At 43.3% G+C, this 16,365-nt stretch overlaps 2 protein-coding genes across 3 annotated transcripts in view; both read left to right on the top strand.

The window, feature by feature from the left end:
• Window positions 1–16,365, top strand: part of LOC139276034 (X-linked retinitis pigmentosa GTPase regulator-like) — a 215,056-nt gene that overhangs the window by 106,003 nt on the left and 92,688 nt on the right. For both annotated transcript variants that reach the window (XM_070893415.1, XM_070893417.1), the window contains one exon: window positions 6,256–6,321. In XM_070893415.1, the coding sequence (XP_070749516.1) occupies window positions 6,256–6,321 (66 nt within the window). The remainder of the gene's footprint in view (window positions 1–6,255; window positions 6,322–16,365) is intronic.
• LOC139276348 (uncharacterized) lies at window positions 7,193–9,568 on the top strand. Its single transcript, XM_070894198.1, has one exon. The coding sequence runs from the start codon at window positions 7,193–7,195 to the stop codon at window positions 9,566–9,568; it is 2,376 nt and encodes a 791-aa protein (XP_070750299.1).

The following is a 16,365-nucleotide window of genomic DNA, read 5'->3' as shown; positions in this document are numbered from 1 at the left end:
ATGGTTTTATGAAAGGGAAATCATATTTGACAAATTTGCTGGAGTTCTTTGAGGATGTAACGAGCAGAGTGGATAAGAGGGGACCAGTGAATGTGGTATATTTGGATTTCCATAAGGCATTCGATAAGGTGCCACATAAAAGGTTACTGCACAAGATAAAAGTTCACGAGGTTAGGAGTAATATATTAGCATGGATAAAGGATTTGCTAACTAACAGAAAACAGAGAGTCGGGATAAAGGGGTCATTTTCCGGTTGGCAAACAATTACTAGTGGGGTGCCACAGGGATCAACTGGGGCCTCAACTATTTACAATCTATATTAACGACTTGGATGACAGGACCAAGTGTAATGTAGCCAAGTTTGTTGATGATACAAAGATGGATGGGAAAGCAAATTGTGAGGAGGACACAAAAAATCTGCAAAGGGATATAGACAGGATAAGAGAGTGGGCAAAAATTTTGCAGATGGAGTAGAATAAAAAAGCAAATTATAATTTAAATGGAGAAAAAAATGCGGGACTCGGGGGGGGGGTGGGGGGGGGTGGCGTCCTTGTGCATGAAACACAAAAAGAGAGTTTGCAGGTACAGCAAGTAATCAGGAAGACAACTGGAATGTTGGCCTTTATTGCAAGGGGTAGAGTATAAAAGCAGAGAAGTCGTTCTACAACTGTACAGGGTATTGGTGAGGCCATACCTGGAGTACTGCATACATTTTAGTCTTCCGTATTTAAGGAAGGATATACTTACATTGGAGGCTGTTCAGAGAAAGTTTATTAGGCTGATTCTGGAAATGAGGGGGTTATGAAGATAGGTTGGGCCTCTACTCATTGGAGTTCAGAAGAATGAGCGGTGATCTTATCAAAACATATAAGATAATGAGGGGGCTAGTCAAGGTGGATGCAGATATTTCCACTCGTAGGGGAAACTAAAACTAGGGGACATAGTCTCAGAATAATGGACCGCCCACTTAAAACTGAGATGAGGAGGAACTTCTTCTCTGAGGGTTATAAATCTATGGAATTCTCTGCCCCAGAGCTCTGGAGGCTGGGTCATTGGATATATTTAAGGTGGAGCTAGACAGATTTTTAAGCGATAAGGGAACGAAGTGTTATGGGGAACGGGCAAGGAAGTGGAGCTGAGTCCATGATCAGATCACCCATGATCTTATTAAATGGCGGAGCAGGCTCAAGGGGCCAGGTGGCCTACTCCTGCTCCTATTTCTTGTGTTCTTATGTTCAATCTATATTAATGACTTAGATGAGGGGACCGAATGTAATTTTTCCACATTTGCTGATAGTACAAAGTTAAGTGAGAAAGTAAACTGTGAGGAAGATGCAAGGAGGCTGGAAAGAGATTTAGACAGGTTAAGTGATTTAGCTAGGGCAAAGTAGATTGAATATAATGTGGAGAAGTGTGACGTTATCCACTTTGGTAAGAAACATAGAAAAGCAGTATATTTTTTTAAATAGTGAAAGACTGCGAAATGTTGGTATTCAGGGGGATCTGGGTGTCCTTGTACAAGAATCTCAAATAACATGCAGGTACAGCAAGCAATTAGGAAAGCAAATGGTATGTTAGCCTCTATTACAAAGGGATTAGAATATAAGAGTAAACTAGGGGACAGTGGGTCTCGTGAGAAGGAGGAACTGAAGTATATCCTTATTAGGCGGGAAATTGTGTTAGGGAAATTGATGGGATTGAAGGCCGATAAATCCCCGGAGTCTGATAGTCTGCATCCCAGAGTACTTAAGGAAGTGGCCCTAGAAATAGTGGATGCATTGGTGATCTATCGACTCTAGATCAGTTCCTATGGACTGGAGGGTAGCTAATGTAACACCACTTTTTAAAAAGGGAGGGAGAGAGAAAGCGGGTAATTATAGACCTGTTAGCCTGACATCAGTAGTGGGAAAAATGTTGGAATCAATCATTAAGGATGAAATAGCAGCGCATTTGGAAAGCAGTGACAGGATCGGTCCAAGTCAGCATGGATTTATGAAAGGAAAATCATGCTTGACGAATCATCTGGAATTTTTTGAGGATGTAACTAGCAGAGTGGACAAGGGAGAACCAGTGGATGTGGTGTATTTGGACTTTCAAAAGGCTTTTGACAAGGTCCCGCACAAGAGACTGGTGTGCAAAATCAAAGCGTATGGTATTGGGGGTAATGTACTGACGTGAATAGAGAACTGATTGGCAAACAGGAAGCAGAGAGTCGGGATAAACGGGTCCTTTTCAGAATGGCAGGCAGTGACTAGTGGAGTGCCGCAGGGCTCAGTGCTGGGACCCCAGCTCTTTACAATATACATTAACGATTTGGATAAAGGAATTGCGTGTAATATCTCCAAGTTTGCAGATGACACTAAACTGGGTGGCGGTGTGAGCTGTGAGGGGGACGCTAAGAGGCTGCAGGGTGGCTTGGACAGGTTAGGTGAGTGGGCAAATGCATGGCAGATGCAGTATAATGTGGATAAATGTGAGGTTATCCATTTTGGGGGCAAAAACACGAAGGCAGATTATTATCTGAATGGCGGCAGATTAGGAAAAGGGAAGGTGCAATGAGACCTGGGTGTCATGGTTCATCAGTCATTGAAGGTTGGCATGCAGGTACAGCAGGCGGTGAAGAAGGCAAATGGTATGTTGGCCTTCATAGCTAGGGGATTTGAGTATAGGAGCAAGGAGGTCTTACTGCAGCTGTACAGGGTCTTGGTGAGGCCTCACCTGGAATATTGTGTTCAGTTTTGGTCTCCTAATCTGAGGAAGGACATTCTTGCTATTGAAGGAGTGCAGCGAAGATTCACCAGACTGATTCCAGGGATGGCTGGACTGTCATATAAGGAGAGACTGGATCAACTGGGCCCTTATTCACTGGAGTTTAGATGGATGAGAGGGGATCTCATAGAAACGTATAAGATTCTGACGGGACTGGACAGGTTAGATGCGGGAAGAATGTTCCCGATGTTGGGGAAGTCCCGAACCAGGGGACATAGTCTTAGGATAAGGGGTAGGCCATTTAGGACTGAGATGAGGAGAAACTTCTTCACTCAGAGAGTTGTTAACCTGTAGAATTCCCTGCCGCAGAGAGTTGTTGATGCCAGTTCATTGGATATATTCAGGAGGGAGTTAGATATGGCCCTTACGGCTAAAGGGATCAAGGGGTATGGAGAGAAAGCAGGAAAGGGGTACTGAGGGAATGATCGGCCATGATCTTATTGAATGGTGGTGCAGGCTCCAAGGGCCGAAAGGCCTACTCCTGCACCTATTTTCTATGTTTCTATGTTTACTGTAATTATATAGGGCCTTGATGGGACCACAGCTGGAATACTGTGTACAGTTTTGACCTCCTTACCTAAGGAGGATATACTTGCCTTAGAGGGAGGCTGATTCCTGGGATTAGGGGTTAGTCCAATGAGGAGAAATTGAGCAGACTATGCCTATATTCTTTAGAGTTTAGAAGAATGAGAAGTGATCTCAATGAAACATATACAATTGTTAAGGGAGGATGTGTTCCCTGGCTGGGAAGTCTAGAACTACAGGTCGGCCATTTAGGACTGAGATGAGGGGAAATTTCTTCATTGAAAGATTTGTGAATCTTTGGAATTCTCTATCCCAGAGAGCTGTGGATGCTCAGTCTTTGCATATATCCAAGACCGAGATTGATAGTTTTTTGGATAGTAAGGGAATCAAGCGATATGGGGGAATAGTGCAGGAAGGTGGGGTTGAAGGAAAAGATCAGCCATGATCTTATTGAATGGCGGAGCAGGCTTGAAGGGCCGAATGGCCTACTGCTGCTCCTACTTCTTGTGTTCTTATGTACCTCAAAATATTTACTGACCAAAAACCCAGTTAGGAGCTGGTGGGAAAAAAAGTTAACATAATATATCAATCTGCAGTTTATGTCTTTCAGAATATTACCCATGTGTAAATATTACCCATTAGATTTGGTAGATCAATGTTTTATGCTACCAGCTGTTTTATCATGAGCTGGTTTGCTGTTTTATAAGCTGTGAAATATTCTCTTTACAATGCTCGAACAAAGGATAAGCCAATTCCTGAACAAACTTTGTGTGTGTGTGTGTATATACAGAATATAAATAAATCCAGGAAGCAGTCTGATTGCGAGCCTTGCCTCTCTTATAGTGAAATCTTGAGCACCTCATTGAGAAAGATAGGTGTATTTGATGTATTATTTCCAGTTTCATCCAAAGGCCGTCTTTTCATAGCAAGAGATGTCTTGAGCCTTGATTTAAACCAACATCTCCTCCGAATGAGGAGGAAATGTTTGGATGAGGTGTTTTAATGTCAGAAGTGCCGCTCCTGCAGCCGCAATATTAATGGCAGCGAGTATCAGGGTCGATGAGTCTCCTGCTGTAGAGAGGCAGGATGCTCATCAATATATAGAAATCTGTCCTATTTTCAATTCGGACTCTGATGTGATTTTAACTAATGCAGATCGGCCAGGTCGCCGGCACTCCCTGGTGAGATTGGGTCCTGACTGGATTGTGCACTGAAAGTAAAGGGGCCATAATCTGAATAAAGCTGCAGCATTCACAGGTGTTCTTTCACTTTATTGCAGGCTGTGATTCTGTTATCACTGTTCGCTTGGCTTGTATTTTGGAGGATATTTAGCAAAAATAGAAGCTAATTAGGGGGTGGGGGTGCTTTAGCTGCTCTAAGAGTGGAGGAGGAGGATAAAAAGAAGCAGCAGTGATGGAGGAGCTGCAGGAAGGCCACAGAGAAGGCTGCAACAGAGGGGGCAGGCATGCAGAAGGTCATTCTCACCACACAGGGTCGAAGGAGAGGCTCAGCTTCCGTGACCTTTCTCAGGAGCAGTGCTTCAGCAGGCTTAGATTGTCAAAGAAAGAAAGAAACAAATGCATCAAGCAGATCACAGATGCATTATTTGCCAGGGCCAAAAGGTGCGTCATAGAGCAGGCCATTGGAATGCTCAAGTTGATGTTCAGGTGCCTTGATAGGTTTAGAGACTCCCTGCAATACTTGCCAGCCAGAGTCTCCAGAATAATTGTGACATGCTGTGTTCTGCATAACATCGTTCAAAAAAAAGGATTGGAGGTGCAGGAGGGAGAAGACCTGCAGGACTCATCATCTGATGAGGAAGAGGATGGTGAGGAGGACATGACACACGGTGTGCGGAGGATCTTGTGGCCCGAGATGCGAGGGATGTACTCATCACGCAGTGCTTCTCCTTGAGATCTCTGACTCCTACCGCTTTTATGTGACCAGACCCCCCTGCACTAAGAATCCTGCAACCTTCATTCCATTGCTTTACAATCCTCCAACTTGTCACCTTCAAAACGTTGAACCAACTTCCACATCGATGACATAAGGCAGACACAGAAATTGCCTTAAAAGCACAGAGCACTCAAAAGTGACAGAAGTGCGAGAGTTTAATCTGTACCAGAAAGCAAATATTTACAACTTAAGTCGTGAAACACCCAAGTGTGAACCCTAATTGTTTTTAGCTGATGGCTTCCCTGGACACTCTCTTCTACGAGGTGCTACCACAGTGGCTTGATCAAAGCTAGTACTGGGCTGCTGTGCATCTTTCTCGGATTCCTGAGATGCTCGTGGTTAATAATCTTTGAATGCTGGAGCCTGTGAGGGCCCTGCTACTGACTACTGTTCCTGGACTTCAACCAAGGCAGTTTGGACCAGCTGGAGTTCAGGCACCATGTTGGGTGTTGGTTGAGGAGGTGGCAAGGGAGAAGACGTGCTGACATCCTGAGAGAGGTATGCATGCACTTCACCCATTCCACCAACCTCCCTCCCTAGGGGCACTGGCACATCAGTGCTGGTCTGTGGGAGATCAGACTGAGGGTATGAGTGAAGCCTTGGAAGACCCGATCTACTCTGTCCACCAGTTTCTCTAAGGTGGAGCAGACTTTGGAGCCCAGAGCCTATATTGCCACCGTTTGAGGCTGCAAAGGCTCGTTGAACTGACTCCTGCTGTGAGGGCCCAGCTGCAGATGGCTATAGGTCCAGATTTTATATACTGCAGCCTGTGCGGTAACCTTCACATCTAAGACAATAATCCAATACAGCTACAGTGGTTGACAGAAATTTCCTAATGTTCTAGAATACTATGCAGAACTAATCTTTAGATACTTAAGCAGTTTTAAAATGATTGCTGTTGTACAAATTGTGAATGTCTATTTTGTTAATATTCATGATTCTATATTTATGATCTGATTATTTTGTAATGGATCTTAATTTTTTTGTACTATTTTTGCTCTCCAGACACATACAGTGATTGTGAATCCTGATGATAAAACCTTGACCTTATCACCAGTTCACAAGGAACAGGTAAGAGCAATGTTGTTTTCTGATCTAACTTAGAAAACAATTATTAATAAATGATTTTAGTAATATGCCTATTCTAAGTGTTTTCTAATAAAGCAATTATTGAATGTAAAATCGAGACACCACTGCTACAAGGTTGGAACTTACATGTCGGATTTGGTGCTCCACACAGTGTAAAATATAGCAATGAAGAATGTAGTTCCATTAGAGATTTACTCGTCTGGGTTCTAAATAATGTAACACTGGAAAATTCCTCTTTACTCAATAAATATTATGGGCATAGATTCAATATTCAATCATGGTGAACGCAGTGTACTATTCTTGTTTTTGACGTGAAGCTCTTGGTTTATCTGAGGAGGAACCGTTAAAATAGTATTTTTCCTTTACTACCTTTTTTCAGCATGCTGAGAAAAATACAGCTGGCACTGCCTAAAATAGTACTATTTATTTGTGCAGGCAGTCTTTGATTAGTATTTTTCAATGGCGTCTGAACTTGATGCCTTAGCTAAGATGACTGGATGGTGATTATCATATCTTTAGCACAATTTGAGATGATTAACACAGTTAGCAAACTGACAATTTTTTTTATCGGAATCTGTCACTGTCCTAATTTTAATTTAGTCCATTGCAAATGTGATTCTGTGTTTTTTAAATCTGTTTTCTTGCTCTGTCTTCTGTTTTATTATTTGTTACTATTCAGAACACAAAAGTTGTGTGGGCATTAGATTCACCTTTCATTTATTTTATAATGTAATTCTTATTAATTTTCTTTTTCCTTTCATTCATTGCTTTTCATGTGGAATAGAAGAAAGGTGAAAGCTCTGGTAAGGGTGGACAAAGAAAGACTAATTGCAATATTAAGCACCAGGTTAAAATGCCTACAAAAGTTCCACTGCAAGCTCAGTCTCCAAGAATAAATCTGCACACAAGTGTGCTTGAAGCAATGGGAGATGGAAAACAAATCAGATGTAGTAGTAGCAAAGCCATTAGCAAGGGGAAAAAAACAACTGGCAAAGAAAATATTGTTGCCAAATTGAGCCAGTCAGCCACAGCACAACACACCCATTTATATGACAGTGGTACAATAAATAAGGGACAAAATATGGACAGCAAATTAGCACAAATACATGGCACACCTGTTAAACAGAAATCTGTAAACTATTCTAGCAAGGCTAGGATAAGTAAAACATTGAGCAAGCCTTTTGAAGAAATATTTGACTTGTCTCACAGTGATATAAACTCTAAAACAGAAATGCCTATTAAAACAGTTCACAGGAAAGCCAAGCCAAGTTCAATCCTGTCCACAAAGCAATATGAACAAAATGTTTCAAAACTAAATGAAGAAGCAGCAGCGAAGGAAGGAAAGAAAGTATTAACATTCAACAGGAAAACCAAAGAAGAAAACAATAGTGGTGTCATCAAAGATAGAAACAGTGACACAGACAATAACATTAAAATAGCAAATAGAAATGAGAGTCTAAAAGGCCATAAATCCATGAAACCTTTTCTTCAAAAAAAGCACTTGGATAAAAAAAAAGTCCTGAAAGTAGGCAATAAAGTAACTGAAAGGACCATTGTAGATGATGAATTATTAGAGGAAGGCACAGCTGCAGAAGAAGGAGGAGGAAAAGAAATCGAGGAGGTTGCAGACAAAGAAACCTCTGGAGATGAAGAAGAGACAACCTCGGGTGAGGGTGATACATTAGCGGATGAAAAAAGTGCTGAAAGCAATCAGGAGCAAACTGAGGAGAGTACAACTGCTGATAAAACTAGAAGTAAGGAAGAAGCTCAAGCAACAGGAGAAGATGATGGAGAAGAAATTGATAAAGGAGGAAGTGAAACTGAACAAGACCAGAGTGAAGGAGAGAGTGGGGTAGAAGCAAGGGAAGAAATTGAAATACAGAATGAAGGTGGGAGTGATGAAGAAGGTGAGAATAGGGAGGATGAAGATGAAGACGAGAGTAAAGAAGCTCAAGGTAAAGTGGAACGTGAGACTAGAGGAATCAGAGTTAATGGTGAGAGTGGGACAGATGGAAGTGATGAAGACAAGGGTAATGAAGATGTAGTTGAAGGTGAGAGGAGAGAAGCTGGAGACAATGCAGATGATGGTGAGGAGAGTAAGAATAGAGAAGATGGCTCTGAGGAAGGTGAGAGTGGGCAAGAGGGAGATGATGAAAGTGAAAGGAGGGAAGAGGAAGAAGGGAGTGTTGAAGAGGAAGGCGAGAGCAGGGAAGAGGAGGAAAGCAGTGAAGACGAAGAGGGTGAGAGCAGGGAAGATGAAGAGGAGGAAGGTGAGAGCAGGGAAGATGAAGAGGAGGAAGGTGAGAGCAGGGAAGATGAAGAGGAGGAAGGTGAGAGCAGGGAAGATGAAGAGGAGGAAGGTGAAAGCAGGGAAGATGAAGAGGAGGAAGGTGAGAGCAGGGAAAATGAAGAGAAGGAAGGTGAAAGCAGGGAAGATGAAGAGGAGGAAGGTGAGAGCAGGGAAAATGAAGAGGAGGAAGGTGAGAGCAGGGAAGATGAAGAGGAGGAAGGTGAGAGCAAGGAAGATGAAGAGGAGGAAGGTGAGAGCAGGGAAGATGAAGAGGAGGAAGGTGAGAGCAATGAAGAGGAAGGTGAGAGCGAGGAAGAGGAAGATGAGAGCGATGAAGATGAAGGGGATGAGAGCAGGGAAGATGAAGTGGAAGAGGAAGGTGAGAGCATGGAAGATGAAGAGGAAGGTGAGAGCAGGGAAGTTGAAGATGAAGAGGAAGGTGAGAGCAGGGAAGATGAACATGAAGAGGAAGGTGAGAGCAGGGAAGGTGATGAAACCAAGAGTAGAGAAGTTGAAGATGAAGAAAATGAGAGTAGAGAAGATGAGTATGATGCAGAAAGTTATGAAGATGAAGAAGAAAGCAAGAGTAGGGAAGACGGATATGAGGATGGAAAGAGTTGGGAAGATGGTGAGGAAGGTGACGATGATGAAAGTAATGAGGAGGAGGAAGATGATGAGGGTGAAGAGGATGCTGAGAATGAAGAGGGTGAAAGCACTGAAGCAGAAAATGAAGGAAGAAATGTAAACAAAACAAAAGATCAGATAGAGGGCAATGATGAGATCAAAGAAAAACAGAAAACAAAAGCTAAAAACAAAAATTTTGTTTTGAAAGAACACACAAAGCAAAAAGTGAATGGAAAGCATCACTCAAAGAAAGAAAAACCTAACCCTGAACAGTTTTGGAATAATGTGCTACCTCATTACTTAGCACTGAAATAATAATTGGTACCAAAACTATTAGCAAGGAATAAAAGTTTGTATTGCTATTTGCTCTCCCATGGGATTGCTCACATAGAAAAATGAAGATAAAACTTGTACCTTTCTGCTTCTGTCCACTCCTGTTTGTCTTTCATTCGCTTTCTACGGTTTTCATACACTTCTGTGATGTGTGGATAACTTTCTTTCTTAGTTTTGTATGTCTGTCCTTCCTTCCGGGATGTAAAACAGGCCTTCGGTTTGATCCTGTCAGTTTCCTGTGGGGTGGGTTAGGTTAAGATTACTCCCAAATATACCATAATGGTGGGATCGGAGTTAGGTAGAAAGAGGAGGCAGTTTAGGAAGTGCTATGACATGCATGGTTGTAAGAGAAATTAGGATTTAGCCCGAGAGGGAGAAGTTGATCCAGAGTTGTGGCGCCAACCAGTATTGGTGAGTTTGGAATGCATTGTAGCATGCAATTGAGACAGAAACTGGGCTGTAAGCTTGTGTGGCAATAGATAGATGGAGGACTGTAGTGGGGAGCAGCACTGGAGGATTTGCACCTCAACTCTATTTACCTACCTTTGTTCCATATCCCTTGATACCATACCCCAACAAAAATCTATTGATCTCCGTCTTGAAAATTGCAATCAACCAGCATCCTCAGCCTTTAGTGGGAAAGAATTGCAGATTTTCACTTTGTGTGAAGAAATGCTTCCTTATTTTACTCTTGAATGGCCTAGCTCTGATTTTAAGATTATACCCTCTTGTTCTGGAATCCCCCACCAGAGTAAATAGTTTATCTGTAGCTACACAATTGAATACCTTTATCATTTAAAAAAATCTTGATTAGATCACCCCTCAACCATATTAACTCAAGCGAATACCAGAGGCATTTATACAACCTCTCGTCGTAATTTAACCCTTTAAATCCTGATTTATAAAAATTATGAAGGAGTTTGATAGGGTTGAGGCAGAGAAGATGTTTCCACTTGTGGGAAGAGTCCAAAACTAAGGGCCATAAATATAAGATATAATAATTCTAATAAAGAATTCAGGAGTAACTTCTTTACCCAGAGAGTGGTTAGAATGTGGAACGTGCTACCACATGGAGTGGTTGAGGCGAATAGCATAGATGCCTTTCAGGGAAAGCTAGATAAGTACATGAGAGAGAAAGGAATAGAAGGATATGCAGATAGGGTTAGATGAAGTAGGGTGGGTGGAGGCTCATGTAGAGCATAAACACCAGCACAGATCAGTTGGGCTGAATGGCCTGTTTCTGTGCTGTAAATTCTATGTAATGTAATAGTTGTGGTGAATCTACGGTTGTACTCCAAGACCAATACAGCTTTCCTGAGATTTGGTGCCCATAATTCAACGCAGTTGAGGTCTGAACAAGGCTCTCTACAACTGAAGCATCACTCCTTACTTTTGTAATACAACCATCTTGAGATAAAAGTCAACATTCCATTAGCTTTTTTGATTAAGATCAAGAAGGAGAATCAGTATGGGTGGAGCTAAAAAAACAGCAAGGGGCAGAAAACATTGGTGGGAGTTGTTTATCGGCCTCCAAGCAGTAGTTGTAATGTCGGGCAGAGTATAAATCCAGAAATTAGAAATGCATATAATAAGGGTAATACAAGAGTCATGAGGCGTTCGTTAACCCCGCAGGGGGAGTCTTTGAGGCGGTCGACCAGCTCGGTTTTGATGGCAAAGCCCACTCCGTGGAGGCGGCGTTCTTCCTCTGGTTTCCCTTTCCAGCAGAAGGTGTAACCTCCACCTTATTCCTTGAGCTGGCCTTCCCCTGCCCGCCGGGTGTCACTTAGGGCAGCGATGTCGATATCAAAGCGTCTAAGTTCCCGGGCAACTATGGCGGTGCGGTGTTCCGGCCTGTCGCTGTTGGGGTTGTGCATGAGGGTCCTGACGTTCCAGATCCCGAACTTCATGTTAGAGGAGTGGACGATGCCTGTGCATGAGTTCTTTTAACATGGGGTGGTCATTGCACGTCGGCTACCACACGGGCGTAGCTGAGCAAGGTCTTGGTCCAGTGGCAAGGAGGTCCAAGACGACTGGAGATCAGGCACACTGCTATGTGGGCTTAGTTGCCTACGGCAAGATGTTGGCCGCAGGCTCGGCGCTGGGTAGCGCTCTTGATGGTAGGTGGTCCGAGGCTTGGCTGGAGGGAGGCATTGGGAGGGTCAGTGGCCCACTGGGGTTCAGAGTGGGAGGTCAGGGGGGGTCATAGCTATGATGCTCACCACGTGTTTCGGCGGGGGGGGGGGGGAAGGAGGAGAGAAAAGAGGCCAGGTCACCAGTGGGGCAGGGGAGCCCCAGTCGTGTCGCTGTTGAGGAGGAGGTCATCTGCAGGAGGTCCAGCCATCATCGGGGAGGAGAGGCCCCCGGTCTATGTCGCAGGAGGAGGCCCCCGGTCTACGTCGCAGGAGGAGGCCCGGTCTACTTCGCAGTTATACAGTAATCATGGGGGACTTTAATATGATAGTAGACAAGCCATGGATAGCATTTAAAGAATTAATGCATAATTTACAACAAATGTACATTCCTTTAAGGCACAAAAACCTCATAGGAAAAGTGACCCAACTGTGGCTAACAAGAGAAGTTAAAAATTGTATGAGATCAAAGGAAGAGGCTTATAATGTTGCCAAAGAGCAGTAAGCCTGCAGATTTTAGAATTCAGCAAAGGAGGATCAAGAAAGGGTAAATAGAATATGAGAATAAAGTAGCAGGAGACATAAAAACAGACTGTAAAAGCTTCTATAGGTATGTAAAAAGGAAAAGATTAGAAAAAGTAAATGTGGGTCCCTTACAGGCTGAAACAGGAGAAATTATAATGGGGAATAAGGAAATGACAGAGAAATTAAACAAATACAATGTGTCTGTCTTCACGGAAGAGGACCCAAAAAACTTGACGGAAATAGTGGAGAACCAAGGGTCTAGCGAGAATGAGGAACTGAAAGAAATTAGTATTAGTAAAAAATAGTACTGGAGAAATGAATGGGACTGAAAGCTGATAAATCCCTTGGACCTGATGGCCTACATCCTAAGATTTTGAAAGAGGTAGCTATAGAAATAGTGGATGCATTGATTGTTGTTTTCCATAATTACATAGATTCTAGAACAGTTCCTGCAGATTGGAAGGTAGCAAATGTAACCCCACTATTCAAGAAAGGAGAGAGAGAGAAAACGGGGTACTACAGACCAGTTAGCCTGACTTCAATAGTAGGGAAAATGCGAGAATCTATTATTAAGGACGTGGTAACAGGGCACTTAGAAAAAAAATAATAAGATTGGACAGCGTCAACACTGATTTATGAAAGGGAAATCATGTTTGACAAATCTGTTAGTTTTTTTAGGTTGTAACATAGAAACATAGAAAATAGGTGCAGGAGTAGGCCATTCGGCCCTTCTAGCCTGTACCGCCATTCAATGAGTTCATGGCTGAACATGCAACTTCAGTACCCCATTCCTGCTTTCTCACCATACCCCTTGATCCCCTTAGTAGTAAGGACGACATCTAATTCCTTTTTGAATATATTTAGTGAATTGGCCTCAACAACTTTCTGTGGTAGAGAATTCCACAGGTTCACCACTCTCTGGGTGAAGAAGTTCCTCCTCATCTCGGTCTTAAATGGCTTACCCTTTATCCTTAGACTGTGACCCCTGGTTCTGGACTTCCCCAACATTGGGAACATTCTTCCTGCATCTAACCTGTCTAAACCCATCAGAATTTTAAACGTTTCTATGAGGTCCCCTCTCATTCTTCTGAACTCCAGTGAATACAAGCCCAGTTGATCCAGTCTTTCTTGATAGGTCAGTCCCGCCATCCCGGGAATCAGTCTGGTGAACCTTCGCTGCACTCCCTCAATAGCAAGAATGTCCTTCCTCAGGTTAGGAGACCAAAACTACACAATATTCCAGGTGTGGCCTCACCAATGCCCTGTACAACTGTAGTAACACCTCCCTGCCCCTGTACTCAAATCCCCTCGCTATGAAGGCCAACACGCCATTTGCTTTCTTAACCGCCTGCTGTACCTGCATGCCAACCTTCAATGACTGATGTACCATGACACCCAGGTCTCGTTGCACCTCCCCTTTTCCTAATCTGTCACCATTCAGATAATAGTCTGTCTCTCTGTTTTTACCACCAAAGTGGATAACCTCACATTTATCCACATTATACTTCATCTGCCATGCACTTGCCCACTCACCTAACCTATCCAAGTCGCTCTACAGCCTCATAGCATCCTCCTCGCAGCTCACACTGCCACCTAACTTAATGTCATCCGCAAATTTGGAGATACTACATTTAATCCCCTCGTCTAAATCATTAATGTACAGTGTAAACAGCTGGGGCCCCAGCACAGAACCTTGCGGTACCCCACTAGTCACCGCCTGCCATTCTGAAAAGTACCCATTTACTCCTACTCTTTACTTCCTGTCTGACAACCAGTTCTCAATCCATGTCAGCACACTACCCCCAATCCCATGTGCTTTAACTTTGCACATTAATCTCTTGTGTGGGACCTTGTCGAAAGCCTTCTGAAAGTCCAAATATACCACATCAACTGGTTCTCCCTTGTCCACTCTACTGGAAACATCCTCAAAAAATTCTAGAAGATTTGTCAAGCATGATTTCCCTTTCACAAATCCATGTTGACTTGGACCTATCATGTCACCTCTTTCCAAATGCGCTGCTATGACATCCTTAATAATTGATTCCATCATTTTACCCACTACCGATGTCAGGCTGACCGGTCTATAATTCCCTGCTTTCTCTCTCCCTCCTTTTTTAAAAAGTGGGGTTACATTGGCTACCCTCCACTCGATAGGAACTGATCCAGAGTCAATGGAATGTTGGAAAATGACTGTCAATGCATCCGCTATTTCCAAGGCCACCTCCTTAAGTACTCTGGGATGCAGTCCATCAGGCCCTGGGGATTTATCGGCCTTCAATCCCAGTAACTAGCAGAATATTTTCAGAAGGCATTCGATAAGGTGCCACACAAGAGGTATTAAACAAAATTAGGGCTCATGGGATTGGGAGTAATATACTAGCATGGATTGAGGATTGGTTAATGGACAGAAAACAGAGAGTAGGAATAAACGGGTTATTTTCAGCTTGGCAGGCTGTAACTAGTGGGGTGCCGCAAGGATCGGTGCTTGGGCCCCAGCTATTCACAATATATATTCATGATTTGGATGAGGGGACCAAATATCCATATTTGCTGATGATACAAAGCTCGGTGGAATGTAAGTTGTGAGAAAGTTGCAAAGAGGCTTCAAGAGGATATAGACAGGCTAAATGAGTGGGCGAGAACATGGAAAATGGAATATAATGTGGAGAAATGTGAAGTTATCCACTTTGGTAGAAAAAATAGAAAAACAGAGTATTTTTAAAATGGTGAGAGAATGGGAAATGTTGGTGTTCAGAGGGACCTGGGTGTCCTTCTGGACGAATCACTGAAAGGGAACATACAGGTACAGCAAGCAATTAAGAAAGCAAATGGTATGTTGGTCTTTATTACAAGAGGATTTGAGTATAAGAGTAAAGACATAAGAACATAAGAAATAGGAGCAGGAGTAGGCCATATGGCCCCTCGAGCCTGCTCCGCCATTTAATACGATCATAGAAACATAGAAACATAGAAAATAGGTGCAGGAGCAGGCCATTCAGCCCTTCTAGCCTGCACCGCCATTCAATGAGTTCATGGCTGAACATGAAACTTCAGTACCCCATTCCTGCTTTCTCGCCATACCCCTTGATCCCCCAAGTAGTAAGGACTTCATCTAACTCCCTTTTGAATATATTTAGTGAATTGGCCTCAACTACTTTCTGTGGTAGAGAATTCCACAGGTTCACCACTCTCTGGGTGAAGAAGTTTCTCCTCATCTCGGTCCTAAATGGCTTACCCCTTATCCTTAGACTGTGACCCCTGGTTCTGGACTTCCCCAACATTGGGAACATTCTTCCTGCATCTAACCTGTCCAAACCCGTCAGAATTTTAAACATTTCTATGAGGTCCCCTCTCATTCTTCTGAACTCCAGTGAATACAAGCCCAGTTGATCCAGTCTTTCTTGATAGGTCAGTCCCACCATCCCGGGAATCAGTCTGGTGAATCTTCGCTGCACTCCCTCAATAGCAAGAATGTCCTTCCTCAAGTTAGGAGACCAAAACTGTACACAATACTCCATGGCTGATCCGATCATGGACTCTGGTCCACTTCCCTGCCCGCTCCCCATAAACCCTTAATTCCTTATCGGTTAAGAAAATGTCTATCTCTGTCTTAAATTTATCCAGTGCCCCGGCTTCCACAGCTCTCTGAGGCAGCGAATTCCACAGATGTACAACCCTCTGAGAGAAGAAATTTCTCCTCATCTAAGTTTTAAATGGGCGGCCCCTTATTCTAAGATTATGCCTCCTAGTTCTAGTCTCTTCTATCAGTGGAAACATCCTCTCTGCATCCACCTTGTCAAGCCCCCTCATAATCTTATACGTTTCAATAAGATCACCTCTCAATCTTCTGAATTCCAATGAGTAGAGGCCCAACCTTCTCAACCTTTCCTCATAAGTCAACCCCTTCATCTCCGGAATCAACTTAGTGATCCTTCTCTGAACTGCCTCCAAAGCAAGTATATCCTTTCGTAAATATGGAAACCAAAACTGCACGCAGTATTCCAGGTGTGGCCTCACCAATACCCTGTATAACTGTAGCGGGACTTCCCTGCTTTTATACTCCAACCCCTTTGCAATAAAGGCCAAGATTCCATTGGCCTTCCTGATCACTTGCTGTACCTGCAT

This window comes from Pristiophorus japonicus, chromosome 11, assembly GCF_044704955.1.
Source record: "Pristiophorus japonicus isolate sPriJap1 chromosome 11, sPriJap1.hap1, whole genome shotgun sequence".
In the NCBI taxonomy this organism is placed as follows: domain Eukaryota; kingdom Metazoa; phylum Chordata; class Chondrichthyes; family Pristiophoridae; genus Pristiophorus; species Pristiophorus japonicus.
The sequence above is the reverse complement of the archived record's forward strand: the minus strand, read 5'-3'. Positions and strand labels throughout refer to the sequence as shown.

What these genes read in the sequence shown, in the direction of transcription:
- LOC139276348 (XM_070894198.1), top strand. Translation starts at nt 7,193, where the DNA reads ATGCCTACAAAAGTTCCACTGCAAGCTCAGTCTCCAAGAATAAATCTG.